We start from the raw sequence: 27404 nt of genomic DNA, 5'->3' as shown, positions 1-27404 counted from the left end.
TATGTAAACTTCTGACCCACTGGGAATGTGATGAAATAAATAAAAGCTGAAATAAATTGTTCTCTCAACTATTAGATTGACATTTCACATTCTTAAAATAAAGTGGTGATCCTAACTGACCTAAGACAGGGAATTTTTACTAGGATTAAACGTCATGTGAAAAACTGAGTTTAAATATATTTGGCTAAGGTGTATGTAAACTTCCGACTTCAACTATATATATCCTAACATCCCATTGTCGGGCAAAGACTCAACATCAAAACTCAAAAGAAAGACAATGACTATGTTTCACCACTCACAGCACCCTGTCTGCATCGCACCAAATGACAAGCATCACAAACACCGGGAATCTTACCCTTCAGTTGGTCAACTTACACATTTACTGCTACCCAGTAATCACACCTTTCAATGGCACCCTTTTCTTGAGAGCAAAATTTTTTGAATGTCTTGCCCCCATTCGTTTAACGCGGGGCACCTTCTCCCTCTGACCAGCAGAAACACAATCAATTATCACCAGACCACTTCTGGTTACTCTCACCGATTCCACAGCACCCAACTCTGTTTTCACCCACCCTGAAACCACAAAGCGATCAGCCAAAAGGCAAGGGTACACTTTTTCCAAAAACTTCACTCCTACTGTCACAGACTCATCTTCATCCTGACCCTGGGTGCAAGCCTCGGCCTCAGAGAACTTCACCACAACTACCACCTCCGATACTTCGACCTCATTCCCTTCCATTTCTCCTCCTGTCTTCAGCTCACTCTGCTTACACTTTCTACCATTCTTCTTTAACAAACCATCTCCCCTTTTCCCGCAATTTTTAACCGACTCAAGCTCACTCTCTTCCTCCCTCTCTCTCTGAGATCTCCTCTGCCTCTTCCTTCGTATTCCAAGTATATGTCTCCTTATGATAATACTGCACTTCTCCTTACAAACATCTTGTTCTTGCCTTCTCAAGGGACGCCACTTATCTGGCTGTCACAATCTCTGTACAATCAGCATGAACCCCTCAGGATGTCCAGCCACAAAGTCATAGCCCATATTCGTGAGCGTCAAAACCCTGGTGTATCATGGGTAAATTGTGACTGACTGACTAATTGATAAATAATATTGAGTAGTTATTTAGGATGCAAGGGGATTTGTTTGCGAAACAGTAGTCCTACCAAAGATGGTTTGGTGTGTGGTCCCCTTCCTACTGTAAATTATAATTAAAGCCAGAGGAGGTGTGGTATATGGCTAAAATACAACAGCTAAGGGCTATTCTTATGCAGAAAGCAACGAGGAGTGCCTGGATACAGCCCTTACTGGTGGTATATTGGCCATATACCACACCTCTTCAGGCTTTAATTATTAATAAGGGTCCTTATTGCTATTATAAACTGGTTACCAACCTAATAAGAACAGTAAACATGTCATTTTACTCATACCCTGTGGTATTGACTGATATACCACTGCTTTCAGCCAATCAGCATCCAGTACCCAAACTACCTGGTTTGTAATCAAATCAATTGTTCTCTTTCATTTTTGAAATGGATTGCCAATGACCTATGGGAACTCCTTCCTCTTCACACTATGTGATTGAGTTGCTTATTAATGTCCAAGATGTTTACAGTCACAGCACACCCTTACTGTACCAACGTGACCTGTCACTATAAAACGCATGTTTTATGTATTTGATACCATTCCACTGATTCCGCTACTGGTCCTCACTTGACCAAGTCCACCAGAGCTGAGACTGACAGTCCACGCTTGACTGTGCCAGTCAGATAGCTTCATCTTGGTGGGAGTTTCGAGCCTGGACCTTGATACATATTTAGGCGGGAGTCTCAACCCCGAAGCACGACGGGTTGGAACCAATGGTAAGTGTAACTTTATTTTGAAGCCTCCGAAGCCTTAACCAAGGCAATCAAAGCATACACATAGAGTCATAAGGAAGTGGATGGCTGGAAACGTTCTACTTTTAAACTCGGACAAAACAGAGATGCTTGTTCTAGGTCCCAAGGAACAAAGAGATCTTCTGTTGAATCTGACAATTAATCTTAATGGTTGTACAGTCGTCTCAAATAAAACTGTGAAGGACCTCAGCGTTACTCTGGACCCTGATCTCTCTTTTGACGAACATATCAAGACTGTTTCAAGGACAGCTTTTTTTCCATCTACGTAACATTGCAAAAATCTGAAACTTTCTGTCCAAAAATTATGCAGAAAAATTAATCCATGCTTTTGTTACTTCTAGGTTAGACTACTGCAATGCTCTACTCTCTGGCTACCCGGATAAAGCACTAAATAAACTTCAGTTGGTGCTAAATAATGCTGCTAGAATCCTGACTAGAACCAAAAAATTTGATCATATTACTCCAGTGCTAGCCTCCCCTACACTGGCTTCCTGTCAAGGCAAGGGCTGATTTCAAGCTAACCTACAAAGCATTACATGGGCTTGCTCCTACCTATCTCTCTGATTTGATCCGGCCGTACATACCTACGCGTACGCTACGGTCACAAGACGCAGGCCTCCTAATTGTCCCTAGAATTTCTAAGCAAACAGCTGGAGGCAGGGCTTTCTCCTATAGAGCTCCATTTTTATGGAATGGTCTGCCTACCCATGTGAGAGACGCAAACTCGGTCTCAACCTTTAAGTCTTTTCTGAAGACTCCTCTCTTCAGTGGGTCATATGATTGAGTGTAGTCTGGCCCAGGAGTGGGAAGGTGAACGGAAAGGCTCTGGAGCAACGAACCGCACTTGCTGTCTCTGCCTGGCCGGTTCCCCTCTTTCCACTGGGATTCTCTGCCTCTAACCCTATTACAGGGGCTGAGTCACTGGCTTACTGGTGCTCTTTCATGCTGTCCCTAGGAGGGGTGCGTCACTTGAGTGGGTTGAGTCACTGACCCCCCCCCCCCCCCCTTGGGTTGTGCCGTGGCGGAGATCTTTGTGGGCTATACTCAGCCTTGTCTCAGGATGGTAAGTTGGTGGTTGAAGCTATCCCTCTAGTGGTGTGGGGGCTGTGCTTTGGCAGAGTGGGTGGGGTTATATCCTTCCTGTTTGGCCCTGTCCGGGGGTACCATCGGATGGGGCCACAGTGTCTCCTGACCCCTCCTGTCTCAGCGTGCAGTAGTTTATGTGTCGGGGGGCTAGGGTCAGTTTGTTATATCTGGAGTACTTTTCCTGTCTTATCCGGTGTCCTGTGTGAATTTAAGTATGCTCTCACTAATTCTCTCTTTCTTTCTCTCTCTCAGAGGACCTGAGCCCTAGGACCATACCTCAGGACTACCTGGCATGATGACTCCTTGCTGTCCGGGTTTAGTCTGGGTTTCTGTACAGCACTTTGAGATATCAGTTGATGTACGAAGGGCTATATAAATCAATTTGATTTAGATTTGATTTACATGAGACACAACAAAACAAACAAGGCATTTTTTGTTACCTTTTCTTGGAACACACTTCCCTTGTGTAAAAATTAATTATTTGAACACTTAAAATAATTGAACTAGGCAAGTCAGTTAAGAACACATTTTTAGGCCTACCAGAACGCAAAAGGCCTCCTGCGGGGACAGGGGCAGTGGCAGGGGCAGGGATTAAAAATACAAAATAAAATAAAAATAAAAATATAGGACAAAACACAGATCATGACAAGTGAGACACCATAACACTACATAAAGAGAGACCTAAGATAACAACATAGCATGGCAGCAACACATGAAAACACAGCATGGTAGCAACACAACATAACAACAACATGGTAGCTACGCAACATGGCAGCAGCACAACTCCCAGCCATAGATGAGCACACATGTTGCATTCTTTGCTTGGGAGCTGAACATGCTCAACCGTCTACACAGGGTAGCAGCTTTAGACCTCAATGCTCAAACCAAGAGCATTGAAATCTCAACTTGCACGTTTTGAGGGCGAAGCCTCCGGATTCTCATCAGATGAGTCTCCCACAGAGATCAATGATTATTCAGAAAGCTCCAGGTCTAATGACTGGTCTCACTTCCCTTGTGATCCACTGCTCAATAAACACCATCGCCTGGGCACAAATCTCAACGCGGTGAGATGCATAAGGAGCTTAAGTCACTGGACAGTCATATGTCAACCATTGAGTCTGCTCTCGAGCACATCCTGGCCAGCTTTCCCCCGCTGGTAACAAACCCAACCCTACCTCTGAACGAAGTGTGGTTGTTGAATTTTATGACACAGGCTATGATCACTCTGATGATGATGCTATGTACCACAGCTTTAGCATTATCCAGTCTCAGCCTACTGATCTGGCAGTGATGGTCGACCAGAAAATATCCACATCTGAAATCTTTGAGAGGGCAAGCAGAAACCTCATCGAGGAACATGCACCTACTGACATGGCGGCCACATCCACATTTGATTAATTCAGTTCTTCAATGACCGACATCCATTCCGTTGTTCAAAGACTTTGTGCGTGAGCTCCAATGCACTTGCCAAACGACAGAACCCATGCCATGCCAAGCATGGTGCAGATGAGAATGGTTTTGGCCATTTCCCCCATATGGACAAATAATTTGCTTCACTTCTTATGCCTGTTTCTCTCTGTCACAGTTCGGACCAAGAGCTACCTAACAAACTATGCAGGGCATCTGATCGCCTCCTACGCAGGACACATGACAGCACTGCTACAGCTGCAACGCTTAGCAATTCAGCAGCAACACTGGCCTTCTATCAGAAGGAGCTTCAGGAATTTATCTCAGCAAACTATGATGCTGAGACCATGAAAGAACTGTCTTTATTTAACCAGGTAGGCAAGTTGAGAACAAGTTCTCATTTACAACTGCGACCTGGCCAAGATAAAGCACAGCAGTGAGACTCAAACAACAACACAGAGTTACACATGGAGTAAAACAAACATAGAGTCAATAATACAGTTGAAAAAAGTCTATATACAATGTGAGCAAATGAGGTGAGATAAGGGAGGTAAAGGTAATAAATTGGCCATGGTGGCGAAGTAAATACAATAGAGCAATTAAAACACTGGAATGGTAGATTTGACAGTAGATGAGTGTGCAAAGTAGAAATACTGGGGTGCAAAGGAGCTAAATAAATAAATACAGTAGGGGAAGAGGTAGTTGTTTGTGCTATTTATAGATGGGCTATGTACAGGTGCAGCTCTGACAGCTGGTGCTTAAAGCTAGTGAGGGAGTTAAGTGTTTCCAGTTTCAGAGATTTTTGTAGTTCGTTCCAGTCATTGGCAGCAGAGAACTGGAAGGAGAGGTGGCCAAAGGAGGAATTGGCTTTGGGGGTGACAAGTGAGATATACCTGCTGGAACGCGTGCTACGGGTGGGTGCAGCTATGGTGACCAGCGAGCAGAGATAAGGCGGGACTTTACCTAGCAGGGTCTTGTAGATGACCTGGAGCCAGTGGGTTTGGCGACAAGTTTGAAACGAGAGCGTACAGGTCGCAGTGGTGGGTAGTATATGACAAAACGGCGTTGGTGACAAAACGGATGGCACTGTGATAGACTGCATTTAATTTGTTGAGTAGGGTGTTGGAGGCTATTTTGTAAATGACGTCGCCGAAGTCAAGGATCGGTAAGATGGTCAGTTTTACGAGGGTATGTTTGGCAGCATGAGTGAAGGATGCTTTGTTGCGAAATAGGAGGCCAATTTTAGATTTAACTTTGGATTGGAAATGTTTTATGCGAGTCTGGAAGGAGAGTTTACAGTCTAACCAGACACCTAGGTATTTGTAGTTGTCCACATATTCTAAGTCAGAACCGTCCAGAGTAGTGATGCTGGACGGGCGGGCACGTGCAGGCAGCAATCGGTTGAAGAGCATGCATTTAGTTTTACTTGTATTTAAGAGCAGTTGGAGGCCACGGAAGGAGAGTTGTATGGCGTTGAACTCGTCTGGAGGGTTGTTAACACAGTGTCCAAAGAAGGGCCAGAAGTATACAGAATAGTGTCGTCTGCGTAGAGGTGGATCAGAGACTCACCAGCAGCAAGAGCGACATCATTGATATATACAGAGAAGGGAGTCGGCCCAAGAACTGAACACTGTGGCACCCCCATAGAGACTGCCAGAGGCCCGGACAACAGGCCCTCAGATTTGACACACTGAACTCTGTCGGAGAAGTAGTTGGTGAACCAGGCGAGGCAATCATTTGAGAAACCAAGGCTGTTTTGTCTGCCGATGAGGATGTGGTGATTGACAGAGTCGAAAGCCTTGGCCAGGTCAATGAATACGGCTGCACAGTATTGTTTCTTATCGATGGCAGTTAAGATATAATTTAGGACCTTGAGCGTGGCTGAGGTGCACCCATGACCAGCTCTGAAACCAGATTGCATAGCGGAGAAGGTATGGTGGGATTCGAAATGGTCGGTGATCTGTTTGTTAATTTGGCTTTCGAAGACCTTAGAAAGGCAGGGTAGGATAGATATAGGTCTGTAGCTGTTTGGGTCAAGAGTGTCCCCCCCTTTGAAGAGGGGGATGACCACAGCTGCTTTCCAATCTTTGGGAATCTCAGACGACACGAAAGAGAGGTTGAACAGGCTAGGAATAGGGGTTGCAACAATTTCGGCAGATAATTTTAAAAAGAAAGGGTCCAGATTGTCTAGCCCGGCTGATTTGTGGGGGTCCAGATTTTGCAGCTCTTTAAGAAAATCAGCTGACTGGATTTGGGAGAAGGATAAATGGGGAAGGCTTGGGCGAGTTGCTGTGGGGGGGGTGCAGTGCTGTTGACCGGGGTAGGGGTGGCCAGGTGGAAAACATGGCCAGCCGTAGAAAAATGCTTATTGAAATTCTCAATTATAGTGGATTTATTGGTGGTAACAGACTTTCCTATCCTCAGTGCAGTGGGCAGCTGGGAGGAGGTGCTCTTATTCTCCATGGACTTTACAATGTCCCAGAACTTTTTTGAGTTTGTGTTGTTACTTAAGACATTGGCTTGAATCTAGGTTGTGCCTAACTAAGGATGAATTTTCCACTTCTCATTGAGTTCTCTAACCCCAAACCCGTTCTGGTCTGCTTCACAAGCGTGCGTTCCTAGAAGTCATACAATGTTGGGCCTCTGGGTTTAGAAAAGTTTTGGCAATAGCCTCATATGTTCATTTGTAATATTTCATGTCCCAAATCCCCTTCATAAAGTAGAACACACAAACAGACAGTAAGAAAACAATTAAATTCAGAATATTTATTGACACTTAAAATGCTGCATATTGCTTTACTCAGGCAAATGGCATCAGGTGTGTAAAATTAAGAACAACAAGTGTGAATTAAAATGTTAAAACTTTCATGTTTTTGCCAACATGTAAACGTTCCCTTTCCACAAACAGGTCAGGGGTGCTGCTGAGTGTTTTATAGTATATTTTTCTCTTTGGGTGAACATTGGACCCCATATCTTCATTACATTTGGAACATTGTAATAAAAACAAAAACATTCAAATCATAAAAAGCAACACATATCTTCACAGATTTGACATGTATTGTAAAAGATCAACAACAAAAGTAAACAACAACCATCACCCAAACATTTTCTTGAACAATTCAGGGCTCAGTTCACTAAATCATCTCTGTAGGATGTATTTCCCCATCTTTCATTCAGTAAAAACTTGCAAAATGAGAGAACTAGTATTTTGAAAGCCTATCTTGTACACCAGTGGTGTGTACTTTCTATTGGTTTTTACTAATAAACATGACCATTACTTGAAGAAATACACAATTACAATAAAATGCGAGACGTAAGGTATTCATGTTTATTTGCACTGCCCATATTGCAACTGTGCTGATTATTATCAAGTATAATTTCCCTAATTGGATATTTCTGTGCTGGGTGTTAGCCACAGTTGTTTCACATGTTCACAATCATCATCGCTGGATAACATCATGAACAACAAGTACAGAAGAATACTAATAGGGTTTAGACATCATGTACATGGATTTCAAAACAAGAAACAAAATACAGCTTGCAATAAAATTGCTATTTGTTTACAGTGATCTCCATGCAATACCACATGCATTTATAGAGGGTGTGTGAAGAGAGGAACATGATCATGCATGAGCATACCGCCACAACCATAGACGGACTGTATGGCCACAACACACAGTACTGAGGGCTGACGGTCTTTGTGACTATCCTTTCAGATCAGTGAACATCGAGGAGAGTTGATAAGGAGAGGAGACGACAGTAGAACATGGTCAGGGTTTGTGCAGTTTAGTTCAACGGAAATGTATAGCGCTTCAGTTAACACTGCTCTATACTGGCACACGTTTCACTGAGAAATAGTTGATTACTGTACATTCATTGCCATAATCCACCCCACACAATAGTGTATAATTATGCGATCCTTTTCAGAATGAACATGTGTTGAAATTACATTGAGGCGGGCTTATCAAAACAAACACTGTAGAGAGAACATATTTTGGACATTCCATTGGAAAAGCCGTAACAAAAGCTCACTGTGCAATTCAAATCTGATTTTAAAAAGGCAACCATCACAAAAGAAGACTGGAGAGCATGACAAGGCCAAATATGATGACTTGAGTTCCCTATTTTGTTTCACAGACCATTAAAAATATGCTTATTTGTGTCCACCATATAAATGAAAGTACAGTCAAAATTCAAGTACACAAGTTTTTGAAAAGTAAACTTTTCATTTGGATGAGGACAATGCTAGTAGTTCCTTATCCTCACAAACATTTGTCATCATTCTACTTTGTGTTAAATAGTCATTCAGTCAGTAAAATACTAATGTAGTACGACACACCCTCTTTTCCAAAGACTGTACACGTATGTTGTGTGTGTGTGTGTGTGTGCGCACTATACTCAACTGCTCAGTGAGAAAGCAGGTATATAACATTGATTATAAATGCATGTCACTGTATCATGAAAGCTTTTCCTCATAAATGTACATCATGAATACCTCTGTCATTCATCTCCTTAAATAATATATGTAGGTACAAACATTGACGTGCTGCCCCAGTATATAACCGGTAAAAAATAAATAACATTTGATACAGTTCAGAAGAAGTTCCTTACCCCAAGATCCTAGAACAAGGGACATACTCATCCAATAATATTGTCTCAATGGCCCCACATCCAAAAATGGAGGAAACTCTGGTTTCATATTGATCTGAGACCCAGTACTGAAAGTTAATTACAGCATGCCCCGGTTGACAGTGCATGTATGTTGACAGACAGTATGTGTGTAAATTAGAAAGAGAAAAACAACTTGTGACCATACACATTATGAGATTATGGCATTTAAACTCTCAAATTATTGAAATGTTGAGGACAAAAAGCTCATGTATTATATCTGAGCAAATCAAATCTGAGAAGAATGTCAGAATCCAGCTAACAATGCTCACGAGGCGTTTTCCTATCGCTTCAACTGACACGTTCTCAAGTTCTCTTTCAACATCCTCTTTCTCAGGCAAGCAGCACGCCATTTCCTATGACGATACCAGCAAAATGAACCGACGCCGTCCTCTTTTTGATTAAAACAAAATTATTAAAAAAATATATTTAAACTCAAAATCCCCCAAAATCTGTAACTCAGCTGGGCAAATATAAGGATTCATCCATTTCCTCTTTAACTTTCCCTTTTTCCCATGGAGTGGAGAGAGGCCTTATTCCATTTGAGCAAGGATATATACAGTAGGTCTTCTTCAGCATTGGGTCAGTTTCAGAGTGACTCCTTGAGAGTGAATGAGATAGAGCTGAGCTGAAAGGAATCAAGGTTTAATTGCACTAGATGTCCATCCAGTTCTTACAGACACTGTGTTTGGGTTTAAAGGGGAAGTTGCTACACCCTGTCCTCCCTCAGCAGACAGACAGCAGCATGGGCTTTTTAATGACACAGACCATTACTGAAATACTTCCTGCATTGGTTCTTCTGTGTTCAAAATGTTTATATTCAACCTGTGATTCAGGCAACCAGAAAATATATACAGTTGAAGTCGAAAGTTTACATACACTTAGTTTGGAGTCATTAAACCTTGTTTTTCAACCACTTCACAAATGTCTTGTACCCCTCGGGCACCCCTACTTGTGCCCAATGGGCACCCCTACAATTAACACATACCACTACTTTCCCCAATGTTACACATTCCTTTGTCTTATGCCCTTCTGCACATCAAGGAACCTCCCTCCTAGTCATTAAAACTCGTTTTTTCAACCACTTCACAAATGTCTTGTTAACAAACTATAGTTTTGGCAAGTCGGTTAGGACATCTACTTTGTACATGACACAAGTAATTTTTCCAACAATTGTTTACAGACAGATTATTTCACAATTCACTGTAATCACAATTCCAGTGGGTCAGAATTTTACATACACGAATTGACTGTGCCTTTAAACAGCTTGGAAAATTCCAGAAAAGTATGTCATGGCATTAGAAGCTTCTGATAGGCTGATTGACATCATTTGAGTCAATTGGAGGTGTACCTGTGGATGTATTTCAAGGTACACCTTCAAACTCAGTGCCTCTTTGCTTGACATCATGGGAAAATCAAAAGAAATCTGCCAATACCTCAGAAAAACAATTGTAGACCTCCACAAGTCTGGTTCATTCTTGGGAGCAATTTGTAAATGCCTGAAGGTACCACGTTCGTCTGTACAAACAATAGTATGCAAGTATAAACATCATGGGACAACACGGCCTTCATACCGCTCAGGAAGGAGACGCGTTTTGTCTCCTAGAGATGAACGTACTTTGGTGCAAAAAGTGTAAATCAATCTCTGAACAACAGCAAAGGACCTTGTGAAGATGCTGGAGGAAACAGGTAAAAGTATTTATATCCACAGTAAAACGAGTCCTATATCGACATAACCTGAAAGGCCGCTCAGCAAGGAAGAAGCCACTGCTCCAAAACAGCCATAAAAAAGCCAGAATATGTTTTGCAACTACAAACGGGGACAAAGATTGTACTTTTTGGAGAAATGTCCTCTGGTCTGATGAAACAAAAACAGAACTGTTTGGCCATAATTATGTTTGGAGGAAAAAGGGAGAGGCTTGCAAGCCGAAGAACACCATCACATCCGTTTAGCACGGGGGTGGCAGCATCATGTTGAGGAGGTGCTTTGCTGCAGGAGGGACTGGGTGCACTTCACAAAATAGATGGCATCATGGGGAGGGAAAATTATGTGGATATATTGAAGCAACATTAAAAGCTTGGTTAAAGCTTGGTCGCAAATGGGTCTTCCAAATGGACAATGACCCCAAGCATACTTCCAAAGTTGTGGCAAAATGGCTGTGGCCATCACAAGGCCCTGACCTCAATCCTATATAATATTTGTGGGCAGAACTGAAAAAGCGTGTGCGAGCAATGAGGCCTACAAACCTGACTTGGTTACACCAGCTCTGTCAGTAGGAACGGGCCAAATTTCACCCAACTTATTGTGGGAAGCTTGTGGAAGGCTATCCGAAACGTTTGACCCAAGTTAAACAATTTAAAGGCAATGCTACCAAATACTAATTGAGGGTAGAGGTCGACCGATTAATCGGAATGGGTGATTAATTAGGGCCGATTTCAAGTTTTCATAACAATCGGAAATCGGTAATTTTGGACGCTGATTTAAAAATATATATTTTTACACCTTTATTTATTCTTTATTTAACTAGGCAAGTCAGTTAAGAACACATTCTTATTTTCAATGACGGCCTAGGAAAGGTGGGTTAACTGCCTTGTTCAGGGGCAGAACGACAGATTTTTACCTTGTCAGCTCAGGGATTCAATCTTGCAACCTTACAGTTAACTCGTCCAACGCTCTAACCACCTGCCTCACGAGGAGCCCGCCTGTTACGCAAATGCAGTAAGAAGCCAAGGTAAGTTGCTAGCTAGCATTAAACTTAATCATGGTTGATGATATTACTAGTTTACCTAGCGTGTCCTGCGTTGCATATAATCGATGCAGTGCGCATTTGCAAAAAAGGACTGTCGTTGCTCCAACGTGTACCTAACCATAAACACCAATGCCTTTCTTAAAATCAATACACAGAAGTATACATTTTTAAACCTGCATATTTAGCTAAAAGAAATCCAGGTTAGCAGGCAATATTAACCAGGTGAAATTGTGTCACTTCTCTTGCGTTCATTGTACGCAGAGTCAGTGTATATGCTACAGTTTGGGCCGCCTGGCTCATTGCAAACTAATTTGCCTGAATTTTACATAATTATGACATAACATTGAAGGTTGTGCAATGTAACAGGAATATTTAGACTGATGGATGCCACCCGTTAGATAAAATACAGAACGGTTCTGTATTTCACTGAAAGAATAAATGTCTTGTTTTTGAGATGATAGCTTCCGGATTCGACCATATTAATGACCTAAGGCTCACATTTGTGTGTTATTATGTTATAATTAAGTCTATGATTTGATAGAGCAGTCTGACTGAGCGATGGTGTCAGCAGGCTTATAAGCATTCATTCAAACAGCACTTTCGTGCGTTTTGCCAGCAGCTCTTCGTTGTGCGTCAAGCATTGCGCTGTTTATGACTTCAAACCTATCAACTCTCGAGATTAGGCTGGTGTAACCGATGTGAAATGGCTAGCTAGTTAGCGGGGTGCACACTAATAGCGTTTCAAACATCACTCGCTCTGAGACTTGGAGTAGTTGTTCCCCTTGCTCTGCATGGGTAACGCTGCTTCGAGGGTAGCTGTTGTCGTTGTGTTCCTGGTTCGAGCCCAGGTAGGAGCGAGGAGAGGTACAGAAGCTATACTGTTACACTGGCAATACTAAAGTGCCTATAAGAACATCCAATAGTCAAAGGTATATGAAATAGAAATGGTATAGAGAGAAATAGTCCTATAATTCCTATAATATCTACAACCTAAAACTTCTTACCTGGGAATATTGAAGACTCATGCTAAAAGGAACCACCAGCTTTCATATGTTCACATGTTCTCAGCAAGGAACTTAAACATTAGCTTTCTTACATGGCACAGATTGCACTTTTACTTTCTTCTCCAACACTTTGTTTTTGCATTATTTAAACCAAATTGAACATGTTTCATTGTTTGAGGCTAAATTGATTTTATTGATGTATTATATTAAGTTAAAATAAGTGTTCATTCAGTATTGTTGTAATTGTCATTATTACAAATACATTTCAAAAATCGGCCGATTAATCGGTATCGGCTTTTTTTGTCCTCCAATAATTGGTATCGGTATCGCCGTTGAAAAATCATAATCGGTCGACCTCTAATTGAGTCTATGTAAATTTCTGACCCACTGGGAATGTGATGAAAGAAATAAAAGCTGAAATAAATCGCTCTACTATTATTCTGACATTTCACATTCTTAAAATAAAGTGGTGATTCTAACTGATCTAAGAAAGGGAATTTTTACTAGGATTAAATGTCAGGAATTGTGAAAAACCTAAACTTATATACACTTGAATTGAAATGTATTTGGTTAAGGTGTATGTAAACTTCCGACTTCAAATGTATATAAAAATCCAAATGAAAGGGAGGTGCTTCAAGTTGTTTTGGGGAGCACAGGACCATTCACACATTTGAGTCTATGGTCTAGAACAAGCAGTAAACGTTTGACTTGGTGAAGCGTTTGGGAAAAACAGACTTCATCCCAGACACGCTGTTTTGTGATAAAATGCAACAGAAAAATACATTTGCCATGCACAGGAAGTATTGCTAAGAGGCAGTTATACACATCACTGCCCAAGATATTGCCCCTTTGTCCACATCAATGTCCTGGGTCTACTACCATAAAGTTCAGTCAGTGCAAGACTTAGCTTTTTGTAAGTTAGTTGACACTGAAACAGTAGTCCCAGTCAGGTAAAGTTACTAATCCAATTGTGCACTAAAAGGGGACAGTGGTTCAATGGGCTCTCCTTACCCATAACATCAACCATCCTCTTGCTTTTTATTCAGCCTTTCCGTTCTCCTGTGTCCCCACTTTGTGTCGTCGGGCCGAGCGCATGACCTTGTAGCAGCCGCGGGCAATCTTGTGCATCCACATGACGTTCATGACATCCAGACAGATGCTGGAGATGATCCAGGCAGCGCGGCCTTCCGGCGGGACGCGGTAGAAGGCTTCGGTGCCATACACGGACCACATGCGGCTGTAGTAGAGGGGCATGACGGCAATGCGAACCAGGAAGAAGACAACGGCCATGGCCATCCCATTAGCGATGTTGGGCCTGGAGGACTTGGAGTAACCTAACACTTCAAAGAACCAGCTGGAAGAAAGACAGTCAGTACAATGAAGTAGAGGAGGAGAAAAACTGAAGTTAACACAACTCTGGGCTTAATGGGATTCAAACAATATAAAGGGTAATCTCTCACAGATGGACATAAAAACAAAAAAATCATATTTATTGAAATCAATATATGAAAGTAATTGTCCAGTGTTTCCAGATTTGTATGAAATATGACCTATAATTACAATATGAGTGAAATCATTTTTCCTTACAATTAAAAAGCAGCTTTTCTGTGTTGGAATGGTGTGGGCGTACCCCAACCAACAGAATGGTGTGGGCGTACCCCAACCAACAGAATGGTGTGGGCGTACCCCAACCAACAGAATGGTGTGGGCGTACCCCAACAACAAAATGGTGTGGGCGTACCCCAACAACAGAATGGTGTGGGCGTACCCCAAACAACAGAATGGTGTGGGCGTACCCCAAACAACAGAATGGTGTGGGCGTACCCCAAACAACAGAATGGTGTGGGCGTACCCCAAACAACAGAATGGTGTGGGCGTACCCCAAACAACAGAATGGTGTGGGCGTACCCCAAACAACAGAATGGTGTGGGCGTACCCCAAACAACAGAATGGTGTGGGCGTACCCCAAACAACAAAATGGTGTGGACGTACCCCAAACAACAAAATGGTGTGGGCGTACCCCAAACAACAGAATGGTGTGGGCGTACCCCAAACAGAATGGTGTGGGCGTACCCCAAACAACAGAATGGTGTGGGCGTACCCCAAACAACAGAATGGTGTGGGCGTACCCCAACAACAGAATGGTGTGGGCGTACCCCAACAACAGAATGGTGTGGGCGTATAGCGGTCAGTAAAAATATTCACGCGAGACGACCGCTGATCGACCAGTTCACATCATCCTCTATGAGGAAAAATAAAGCATTTAAACAATTTGTTTGAGAATCAAGTTTGAGGTGGAGTTTATGTTTTAGGATGAGTAAACAACATTATTTGGGTGTGAGTTAGAAAAATATTAAGTGAGATTTTCACTGGACAGTTACTTAACTTATTAATTGGCTTCTGAGCCAATTGGTCATGAGTGTCACTGTCCTGTCTAAACTCAGGCCTTGGTGTGGTTGGTACCTACCATAGACATATTCAATGAGTTTATATACATCTGCTACCTACCGCTGGTTGACACACGGCGTGGAGAACTCTGCAAGCAGACGGAAGTTAGCAAAATAAGGCAACATTCCGTGTCCCTGGAAGAACAGGGTAAAAAGAGGAAAATGGAGAGAAACAATGAAACAGGAAAGAAAGGGACTCAAAATGCTTTCATTTGATCAAACATCACATCAGTATAGGGAGGCCTTCACACCATGTGTGTACAGAAAGATGGATCCAACATCATTAACAAAAGAACACATGATGATGGTAAAACATTTTGGGGGGGAAACGAGTTAAGATCTCACTTTTACCATACTGAACTTTTCAATTAATTAAGGAGCCATTTTGGATGGGTTTGGATCTAAAATGTAATCATTTAAATCACTTTCTGATTATAGGTCTGCTCCGTGGCTATTTTTCAGGAGACTCGGCTAACGTCTTCAGGCTTTTCAAGGGTCCACATTTAGTCTGTGTTCTTATTTCATCTTCAGTAGAACCCAATATACGGAGTGCTCATTCATATCACTGAGGGTATATTTACGATGACAGCAATGAGGTTCCAGGACTAAAAAAAAACACGAAGTTAGTGACTCAGTAAAATTACGGTGTTGGTGAAACAGCTAAATTACAGTCCCTTCACACACACACACACGAATGGGTTGGCAACATTTCTAATAGCATAGTGTTAAGTAAACCTCAACATAGTGTGCACGCACAGCCAAGGTTTGACGTGTAGACATTCAGCTACTAGCCAAATGAGCAATGATTAGCCATGCGTATAAGAGCAATGCTTATAATCACAAGCTGTTATAGGAAGGTATCGACCCTATATTATCACCCTCGGACATGAGTGCTGGTATGATCTAAGGGCTGGTATCAGCTCGCTCTCTTCCGGGTGGTATACAAATCTGCTCATAAAAACAAGTCTCATTTCCATATCCTATTGGTATTTCAGGCTTAACACAGGGAAAGATATTCCAAATAGCACACACCAAAAGTGGAAACTTACCTTATAAGACTGAAACAAAAGTTCATACGTGGCATATACTTACTCTCAAGGTATGGACATGGTTCAAGTTATACCAGAGAGGATATGAACTTTCCCAGCATCTCCATGCTAGGACCTCTAGGTACTGGTAAATCCATACCGTTACTGGACAGATAGGTCATATCTGCTCAGTGTAGCACAAAGGCAATAACAGCAGACAAGACAGGAAGGATTCAGTCTCGAGGAGTCAGGCCTGATCTTAAGCGTTTACATTTTACACAACCTAATTTGAATTGGGTAGTTTTTGCATGAATGTTTTGCTGGTAATTGTGAGACTATATTATTTTAAGAGACCGTATTAGCAAAGGATAGAGAGACAGACCATAGAGAAAGTTACAGGTCGCAACGTTGTATCTGGCCCATTACGGCGTATGTGAGAGTATGGGCAGCGCCATTGAGGCCATCTCCATTTTGAAGTAGTCAATTTACCTCTTCTACCACTTCTATGAGTTGGTAAACAAATGGAAAGGGTGCATACTGCCACCTGGAGTGGGTTGTTTGAACAGGTATAAAACCAAGGTTGGCAATTTACTGCCACCTGCAATTATGGAATGTTTGCTCACAAGTATAATTCATTGGCTGATACCCTAACCCATGGGAAGTGAAACCCAGTTGACTACTTCAAAATGTTGAATGTCCTTAATGGCGCTGCCCATTCTTAAACTGGCTTTTGGGCACTAGAGTCCTCTTATCTATCTCTATGAGACAGACAGATTAGAGAGAAAGGTGCAACTATAGTTAGAAGCATAAAGAAGCAACAACATTGATAACATGCGCTTTAGAAATCAAACAGCAATCAAATATTAGCCTATGAATTAGTTTGCTTGTTCTGGGTATAATAGCCTTATTGTTTTTACAATGATCTAATATAATCTACATAAAACAGCTGGATCAATTAATAATAGTCACCAAATTAACAACATACTGACATAACAGCTTTGATAGAAAGCCAGACCAAAAATGTAAAATCCATCAACTAGTATAACAAGTTATAAAGGGCTTTTAAGTTGAACAGATTGTAGCAAATGTGTATAGTATCTCCCAAAGTTACTTGGTTTTTGTATTTTGTAATAACAAGCATGACTGTGCTAAGCAGTCGTGAGTGTCCAGTGACCGTATGGCCTACACCAGTATGGCCTTTAAAAAAAAAAATTACACTTTCACATTTTCTCTCAAATGTACATTGAAATGCATTGTACCTCAGAGTAGCTTTGCAATGCATACACTGTACATTTTTGGTCCTTCAAGTTGGATATGAATACAATTTGCATACAACGCTAAGGGATAAACTCAGCTAAGCTTATTGTAGAAAGATTTAAGGTTATGGGTTGGTTTGAAACAAAGCCACTCTTAAAACAGAGACACGTGAGGCTTGAAGTTAAGTAGGCAAGCCCTCACAGAGCTAAAGCATTACAGTGAGGACACATTCATAGACGAGACACACTTAAGCATCATTCATGGCAAAGTGTTATTATCATCATCAACATTTCAGTTATTCTCAAGGGTCCTCTGCCATAACAGTCTAGGAAGAAGCAACTTTGGAAATAGTGGGGCAGAGGACAAGAGTTTGAGAGAAAGGAGGCAGAGCTCATCTCTGCCACAAAACAGTAAGAGGCAGTAACGTTGTTTTGGCATGCACATACAGTAGTTGGAGACCCCTCCACCAACATTGGGAATGCCAGGACAAATGGAGGCATGCACAGCTCAGCTCAGTCCAGCTCCATAAAAGGCTGAGGGATCAGTGAAATAAATGCAGGACTTAAGGGCAAGGTGAGGAAGAAGGGAAGGAGGGTGTCGGCCATTACCATCATTAAGCATTCCATGCAAAAAATACCAACATTGTTATGAGCTACAGAACCTGGTGATCTGGATGGCTACAGACCAAGGGTGAACAGCAGTGTCCTGGATGGCTGGGCATACAACTTGCTTCACCATTATAACCAGTGGTTATAACCAGGTCCATTGTCACTGTCCAGACAAACAAGCATGTTCCTTGACTAGACAGTGCCGATTAAGCAGTGCCGATTTCAATCCAAACTATCCCTAATGATCATCCTAACCAAAATGTATGCACACTTCTTGTATCATAACCTCAACCCTTTTCGCACTCAATCACAATCCGTAACGTGAGACAAAACATTACCAACGAAAGCAATTCCCAATAACTTCCAACACATAGGCTATCACATTTCACGAGATCACAAGAGTCCAGCTCCTGGGTGAATGATATACTATCAAGCCAACAGTATGGCCCTATACTATTCTAATGATTCCCATACACATATATTCAACAGCTGAGGATTAGCTAATGAGATGCATTAGAAGAAGGTGAAAATAGTGCCGGCAGGCTAGCGCCACATGTTCTCACTAGCAGAGTCCTAGCAGAGCTAATAGGAACAGAACTATGTTCACGCGTTAGCGCTCTCCTTACACCCAATCTCCCGGCCCTGTCATCACAATCACCCAGCATGACATGGCACAGCTGTTCACCTTTAGTCGTCTCTTTCCCATCTTGCCTGCATGTTCTGCTATTGGACAATAGGGAACTCACCAGTACATAGTAGTAAGCATATAACGCTGCCAGGTGGTGCACTACAAAAAACTTGTCGCCTATCGCCTTCCAATAGTAAAATATTAGCAGCAGATCTGGGAACAGACGAAAAGAACAACACAATATTAAACAGAAGATATTACATCAAGTGTTAAGAAATGCAACAACAACAAAAATTCTGGTACAGACAAAAAGGGCAAAACAAAACTGATTTTGCCAATGTCGCCGAAGAGTGGCTAGGGATTGCCAAGACGTCATGTAGTGAATGAGGACCTTTGCAAGTGGGTATGAGACTAAAGTGTCTTTGTTCTCACCAGATATGAGGTAGCCTGTTGTCACGCCAACATTTATCTTCACAAGTGTGGGATCTCCCCTGTTGGCAGAAAAAGACAGGACAAGACACAAAATGGGTAAATAGTATGTACACAACACACTGGTTCCATCATGCACTTCAACTTCAACGTCCTCACCAGACGGGGTCTTCATTGATGGCGTCATCAAAGAGCAGGATGTAGAGACAGAAGAGTCCCACCACAAGGGCATGAAGCGTGGACACGGTCCTAAAAGAACACACACACACCCCTGGTCAAATCTGTGATAAAACACTTTAATAAGTGATGCAGATTAAGTGTTCCTGTGCACAGTGCAGGTGGAATTAATTGATTGGTTGCACGGCCACCGGCAGACAGATTCAGCCCAATTAGAACAGGAGATTAAACACCGTTCAGGGGTCACTCAGACAGGCAGGCTATCAGGCAGTCAGACAGGCAAGTGGGCAGTCAGACAGGCAGAAAGCCAGTCAGTCAGTCGAGAAAGTTAGACAGGTTGTCAAGTAAATCAGGCGCCCAGGCGGACTCAGTTAGGCTGTATCTACTGTAAGCCAGGTCTGTGTTCCTCCTGTAACGACCCACATCAACATCTCCCTGCCAGTCTGCCAGAGAAAGACGAAACCACTACAGAACCTTCACAGACAGGGTCATCTGACGGTAATCTGTAATCTTCAAGACAGCTGTGGCTTTGCAGTATACAGTACACTCTACTATGGACAGTTGTAATAATAATAATAATAATAATAATAATAATAACTGACACCATAAGGATTTGATATCATAACTGTGCATGGTACACAGTGTACCATGCGGTGTGATAAGTGTATTTTTGTCTGATATTTTGATTAGTAAATCTGGTGAGATGTGGCGGCACATTAAGTCATGAACTGTGTTAAACAACTGGATGACAAATTAACAACTTAGCAGACAGTCGACACTTCACTGTAAATATTCTGACCCACAATTTTGTGGGATACGTTCGAAAACATTAACCAAATGTGCCCATTATGGAAATATGGACGATGACTCTATTCTACATCCACTAAAATGTATGCATTAATGTGCTGACACAAAGTATATTATCAGTGTGTGTTGCAGCCAGTAGCCAGTGTTCTATACCTTGAGTTCCACTCCACCTTCTGCTTGTCTGCAAGGCGTAAGAAGCCAGGGCTGACACGGGTGGAGACCCAGGGACTGACCCGGTGGAAGAGCCACTGGAAGGAGAGGAAACTGGTGACCGAGATGACAAGGATGAGCTGGCTGAACAGGTCCATGGCCGCCTAAGCCCACTGGAGAGAGGGAGGGAGAGAGTGGGAGGAGAGAGAGGAAGGGAGAAAGAGGGTGAAAGGTGAACGGTGAGTTGGATAGATTCAACAAAACACATATAGGCAAAACAAAGAACAACTGTGGATACAACTAGGTAGACAGGCAGTATACTAAGTTTTAGGTTACAGGCAGTAAGGAACACAAACATTTTCGGCCCAACCTCAAGCTTATCACTTATAAATCCAAATCAACAGAGTTGATCTTCACTCACCTACTATTTATCCTAGAAAAGTTATTTTCTTCAGCCTGTGTTTATCCATTTGAATTGCACCAGACATATCACTTCTTGCAAGTCCATGGCATGACTGTGGTGTGACTGTCTCAGGGTGATGGTGTTAAATGTGTGTCAGTCAGGGAAATCCAAAGTCAGTCAATGTTTAACAGAACTCACCTTTGGCTTGACTAAACTAAGGGAGTGGAGAAGATGGGTGCTTTAGGCTAATGAACCGACATACTGGCCCAAAGAGACATACTGACACCAACAGAGGAAGCTGTGGTGCTGTGGAGAATATAAGGTTTGTGGCTATACTGACATACGTTATGGCCAGGGACAGGCAAAACATAAACTAAATAATTTACCTAGAATGTCCCCCAGGAATTGTTCCAGAGACACTGTAGTAGATCAATATGGGTAGTAAATATGGACTGACAGTAGACTATAAACACAGAGTAGGTTAAATATTAAAAGTGAAGGCATTTATTTAACTAGGCAAGTCAGCTAATGACAAATCCTTATTTACAATGACAGCCTAGGAACAGTGGGTTAACTGCCTTGTTCAGGAGCAGAACAATAGATCTTTACCTTGTCAGTTTGGGGATTCGATCTAGCAAACTTTCGGTTACTGGTCCAACGTTCTAACCACTAGGCTACCTGCCACCCCATACCTCGTTCAAAGGCATGCATACACTGTGTATACCAAACATTAGGAACACCATCCTAATATTGAGTTGCACCCCCTTTTACACTCAGAACAGCCTCAATTCGCCTGGGCATGGACTATACAAACTGTTGAAAGAGCTCCACAGGGATGCTGACCCATGTCGACTCCAATGCTTCCCACAGTTGTGTCAAGTTGGCTAGATGTCCTTTGGGCGGTGGACCACTCGATACACACAGGAAAAAGTTGAGTGTGAAAAAACAGTGTTGCATTTCTTGACACACTCAAAGCAGTGCGCCTGGCACCTACTACCATACCTCGTTCAAAGGCACTTATTTTTTTGTCTTGCTCATTCACCCTCTAATATGGCACACATACACAATCCATGTCTCAATTGTCTCAAGTAGAGGTCGACCGATTAATCGGAATGGCCGATTAATTAGGGCCGATTTCAAGTTTTCATAACAATCGGAAATTGGTATTTTTGGGCGCTGATTCTGCCTATTTTTTAATACCTTTATTTAACTAGGCAAGTCAGTTAAGAACACATTCTTATTTTTAATGACAACCCACCGTTAGGCTAACTGCCTTGTTCAGGGGCAGAACGACAGATTTTCACCTTGTCAGTTCGGGGGATCCAATCTTGCACCTTTTACGGTAAACTAGTCCAACGCTCTAACCACCTGCTCATTGCACTCCACGAGGAGCCTGCCTGTTACGCGAATGCAGTAGAAGCCAAGGTAAGTTGCTAGCTAGCATTAAACTTATCTTATAAAAAACAATCAATCATAATCACTAGTTATCAACACATGGTTGATGATATTACTAGTTTACCTAGCGTGTCCTGCGTTGCATATAATCGATGCAACGCTGGGGGATGATTTAACAAAAGCGCATTTGCGAAAAAAGCACAATTGTTGACTGTACCTAACCATAAACACCAATGCCTTTCTTAAAATCAATACACAGAAGTATATATTTTTAAAACCTGCATATTTAGCTAAATTAAATCCAGGTTAGCAGGCAATATTAACCAGGTGAAATTGTGTCACTTCTCTTGAGTCAGGGTATATGCAACAGTTTGGGCAGCCTGGCTCATTGCGAACTAATTTGCCAGAATTTTACGTAATTATGACATAACATTGAAGGGTGTTCAATGTAACAAGAATATTTAGACACCCGTTACGTAAAATACCGAACGGTTCCGTATTTCACTGAAATAATAAACGTTTTGTTTTCGAAATGATAGCTTCCGGATTCGACCATATTAATGACCAAAGGCTCGTACTTCTGTGTGTTATTATGTTATAATTAAGTCTATGATTTGATAGAGCAGTCTGACTGAGCGATGGTAGGCAGCAGCAGGCTCGTAAGCATTCATTCAAACAGCACTTTCGTGCGTTTTGCCAGCAGCTCTTCGCAAGCACAGCGCTGTTTATGACTTCAAGCCTATCAGCCTAATGGCTGGTGTAACAGATGTGAAATGGCTAGCTAGTTAGCGGGGTGCGCGCTAATAGTGTTTCAAATGTCACTCGCTCTGAGACTTGGAGTAGATAATCCCCTTGCTCTGCAAGGGCCGCGGCTTTTGTGGAGCGATGGTTAACACTGCTTCGAGTGTGGCTCTTGTCGATGTGTTCCTGGTTCGAGCCCAGGTAGGGGCAAGGAGAGGGATGGAAGCTATACTGTTACCCTGTCAATACTAAAGTGCCTGTAAGAACATCCAATAGTCAAACGTATATGAAATACAAAAATGGTAGAGAGAGAAATAGTCCTATAAATACTATATTAACTACAACCTACAACCTCTTACCTTGGAATATTGAAGTCTCATGTTAAAAGGAACCACCAACTTTCATATGTTCTCATGTTCTGAGCAAGGAACTCAAACGTTAGCTTTTTTACATGGCACATATTGCACTTTTACAACACTTTGTTTTTGCATTATTTAAACCAAATTGAACATGTTTCGTTATTTATTCGAGGCTAAATGGATTTTTATTGATGTATTATATTAAGTTTTCATTCAGTATTGTTGTAATTGTCATTATTACAAATACAATTATTATTTTTTTTTTTAAATCGTCCGATTAAATCGGTATTGGCTTTTTTTGCTCCTCCAATAATCGGTATCGGCGTTGAAAAATCATAATCGGTCGACCTCTAGTCTCAAGGCTTAAAAATCCTTCATTAACCGGTCTCCCTTCATCTACACTGATTGAGGTGGATATTACAGTGACATCAATAAGGGATCATAGCTTTCACCTGGATTCACCTGGTCAGTCGGCCATGGAAAGAGCAGGTGTTCTTAATGTTTTGAATACTCAGTGTAGATATGGTGCGTGTAACTGGGGCAAAATTTTCAGAAATCTGACCATATAGGCCTATGCATCAAACAAACATAAATCGTGCGTGTTTCTATTGACCTCTATTGTCAGGATTCTAGAAGGCAAACTTTAGCACACAACAGTCATGTCTGGAGTTGTACAGTTAGTCCCCATACAGTAGAGAGATGGACTCATTCTGCTGTAGAATCTTCCTTTCTGACCCGTGCAGAGTAGAGAAAGCACTGATCCATACAGATAAGCCTTTGGCTCAAACATCACCAGCCAACCAAGCACCAGCTCAGACCAGCAGAAGCCATTACACACACACACACACACACACACACAGTGCGCTGTGGAGATTGTCATGCTGCCTTGGGTGCTGCTGCGATTGGACACCCTTGAACGTCCTGATGTTCTGGCTCTTATTTCACTCTGTACCATATTGCCACATTATGAATATCAATGCATGCAGACAATACCTTTCATGCAGTAAAATGCAGCTACTAAAATTAGGCCTACATTTTCTACTCAGCAACACAGCATGTTAGTTTTGATCTCCAGATGATTCTACTGTATACACATGACAGTTACAGTTGAAGTCGGAAGTTTACATACATCTTAGCCAAATACATTTAAACTCATTTTTTCACAATTCCTGACATTTACAGTGCCACTGACACGGCCTGCAACGAAAACATGCGGTCTCTCCTTCACTGCAGCCGAGGTGAGTAAGACATTTAAACGTGTTAACCCTCGCAAGGCTGCAGGCCCAGACGGCATCCCCAGCCGCGCCCTCAGAGCATGCGCAGACCAGCTGGCCGGTGTGTTTACGGACATATTCAATCAATCCCTATACCAGTCTGCTGTTCCCACATGCTTCAAGAGGGCCACCATTGTTCCTGTTCCCAAGAAAGCTAAGGTAACTGAGCTAAACGACTACCGCCCCGTAGCACTCACATCCGTCATCATGAAGTGCTTTGAGAGACTAGTCAAGGACCATATCACCTCCACCCTACCTGACACCCTAGACCCACTCCAATTTGCTTACCGCCCAAATAGGTCCACAGACGATGCAATCTCAACCACACTGCACACTGCCCTAACCCATCTGGACAAGAGGAATACCTATGTGAGAATGCTGTTCATCGACTACAGCTCGGCATTCAACACCATAGTACCCTCCAAGCTCGTCATCAAGCTCGAGACCCTGGGTCTCGACCCCGCCCTGTGCAACTGGGTACTGGACTTCCTGACGGGCCGCCCCCAGGTGGTGAGGGTAGGCAACAACATCTCCTCCCCGCTGATCCTCAACACTGGGGCCCCACAAGGGTGCGTTCTGAGCCCTCTCCTGTACTCCCTGTTCACCCACGAATGCGTGGCCACGCACGCCTCCAACTCAATCATCAAGTTTGCGGACGACACAACAGTGGTAGGCTTGATTACCAACAACGACGAGACGGCCTACAGGGAGGAGGTGAGGGCCCTCGGAGTGTGGTGTCAGGAAAATAACCTCACACTCAACGTCAACAAAACTAAGGAGATGATTGTGGACTTCAGGAAACAGCAGAGGGAACACCCCCCTCTCCACATCGATGGAACAGTAGTGGAGAGGGTAGCAAGTTTTAAGTTCCTCGGCATACACATCACAGACAAACTGAATTGGTCCACTCACACAGACAGCATCGTGAAGAAGGCGCAGCAGCGCCTTTTCAACCTCAGGAGGCTGAAGAAATTCGGCTTGTCACCAAAAGCACTCACAAACTTCTACAGATGCACAATCGAGAGCATCCTGGCGGGCTGTATCACCGCCTGGTATGGCAACTGCACCGCCCTCAACCGTAAGGCTCTCCAGAGGGTAGTGAGGTCTGCACAACGCATCACCGGGGGCAAACTACCTGCCCTCCAGGACACCTACACCACCCGATGTCACAGGAAGGCCATAAAGATCATCAAGGACATCAACCACCCGAGCCACTGCCTGTTCACCCCGCTATCATCCAGAAGGCGAGGTCAGTACAGGTGCATCAAAGCTGGGACCGAGAGACTGAAAAACAGCTTCTATCTCAAGGCCATCAGACTGTTAAACAGCCACCACTAACACTGAGTGGCTGCTGCCAACACACTGACACTGACTCAACTCCAGCCACTTTAATAATGGGAATTGATGGGAAATTATGTAAATATATCACTAGCCACCTTAAACAATGCTACCTTATATAATGTTACTTACCATACATTATTCATCTCATATGCATACGTATATACTGTACTCTATATCATCGACTGTATCCTTATGTAATACATGTATCACTAGCCACTTTAAACTATGCCACTTTGTTTACATACTCATCTCATTTGTACATACTGTACTTGATACCATCTACTGTATCTTGCCTATGCTGCTCTGTACCATCACTCATTCATATATCCTTATGTACATATTCTTTATCCCCTTACACTGTGTACAAGACAGTAGTTTTGGAATTGTTAGTTAGATTACTTGTTATTACTGCATTGCCGGAACTAGAAGCACAAGCATTTCGCTACACTCGCATTAACATCTGCTAACCATGTGTATGTGACAAATAAAAAATTTGATTTGATTTTGATTTGATTTGATAGTAACAATTCCCTGTCTTAGGTCAGTTAGGATCACCACTTTATTTTAATAATGTGAAATGTCAGAATAATAGTAGAGAGAATGATTTATTTCAGCTTTTATTTCTTTCATCACATACCCAGTGGCTCAGAAGTTTACATACCAAATACTAATTGAGTGTAGCATTGCCTTTAAATTGTTTAACTTGGGTCAAACGCTTCAGGTAGCCTTCCACAAGCTTCCCACAATAAGTTGGGTGAATTTTGTCCCATTCCTCCTTACAGAGCTGGTGTAACTGAGTCAGGTGTGTAGGCCTCCTCGCTCACACACTCTTTTTCAGTTCTGCCCACAAATTTTCTATGGGATTGAGGTCAAGGATTTGTGATGGCCACTCCAATACCTTGACTTTGATGTCCTTAAGCCATTTTGCCACAACTTTGGAAGTATGCTTGGGGTCATTGTCCATTTGGAAGACCCATTTGCGACCAAGCTTTAACTTCCTGACTGATGACTTGAGATGTTGCTTCAATATATATCCACATAATTTACCTCCCTCATGATGTCATTTATATTGTGAAGAGCACCAGTCCCTCCTGCAGCAAAGCACCCCCACAACATGATGCTGCCACCACCGTGCTAAACGGATGGGATGGTGTTCGTCGGCTTGCAAGCCTCCCCCTTTTTCCTCCAAGCATAACAATGGTCATTATGGCCAAACAGTTCTATTTTTGTTTCATCAGACCAGAGGACATTTCTCAATCTTTGCCCCCATGTGCAGTTGCAAACCGTAGTCTGGCTTTTTTATGGCGGTTTTGGAGCAGTGGCTTCTTCCTTGCTGAGCGGCCTTTCAGGTTAGGTCGGTATAGGACTCGTTTTACTGTGGATATAGATACTTTAGTACCTGTTTCCTTCAGCATCTTCACAAGGTCAGTTGCTGTTGTTCTGGGATTGATTTACACTTTTCGCACCAAAGTACATTCATCTCTAGGAGACAGAATGTGTCTCCTTCCTGAGCAGTATGACGGCTGCGTGGTCCCATGATGTTTATACT

The 27404-nt window shown here is 42.6% G+C and overlaps 1 protein-coding gene across 5 annotated transcripts in view; it reads right to left on the bottom strand.

Moving 5' to 3' along the window:
• Nucleotides 1-12940: 12940 nt before the first annotated feature.
• The window catches only part of LOC139420371 (TLC domain containing 4a), a 129771-nt gene continuing 115307 nt past the window's right edge, over nucleotides 12941-27404 (bottom strand). Inside the window, exons 1-7 of one of the 5 annotated variants that reach the window (XM_071170399.1) lie at nucleotides 20764-20881; nucleotides 20346-20515; nucleotides 19368-19457; nucleotides 19212-19270; nucleotides 18898-18992; nucleotides 15320-15393; nucleotides 13683-14165 (exon numbers count right to left, since the gene is read on the bottom strand). In XM_071170399.1, the coding sequence (XP_071026500.1) occupies nucleotides 13850-14165; nucleotides 15320-15393; nucleotides 18898-18992; nucleotides 19212-19270; nucleotides 19368-19457; nucleotides 20346-20500 (789 nt within the window). In that variant the 5' untranslated portion in view covers nucleotides 20501-20515; nucleotides 20764-20881 and the 3' untranslated portion in view covers nucleotides 13683-13849. Of the gene's footprint in view, nucleotides 14166-15319; nucleotides 15394-18897; nucleotides 18993-19211; nucleotides 19271-19367; nucleotides 19458-20345; nucleotides 20516-20763; nucleotides 20882-27404 lie in introns of those variants that run through there. The other 4 variants (XM_071170401.1, XM_071170403.1, XM_071170402.1 and 1 more) reach the window with 4 other exon arrangements.

The sequence above is a fragment of the Oncorhynchus clarkii genome, chromosome 11 (genome assembly GCF_045791955.1).
Source record: "Oncorhynchus clarkii lewisi isolate Uvic-CL-2024 chromosome 11, UVic_Ocla_1.0, whole genome shotgun sequence".
Taxonomy (NCBI): domain Eukaryota; kingdom Metazoa; phylum Chordata; class Actinopteri; order Salmoniformes; family Salmonidae; genus Oncorhynchus; species Oncorhynchus clarkii.
Note: the sequence above shows the minus strand (reverse complement) of the source record. Positions and strands in the feature narration are given on the sequence as shown.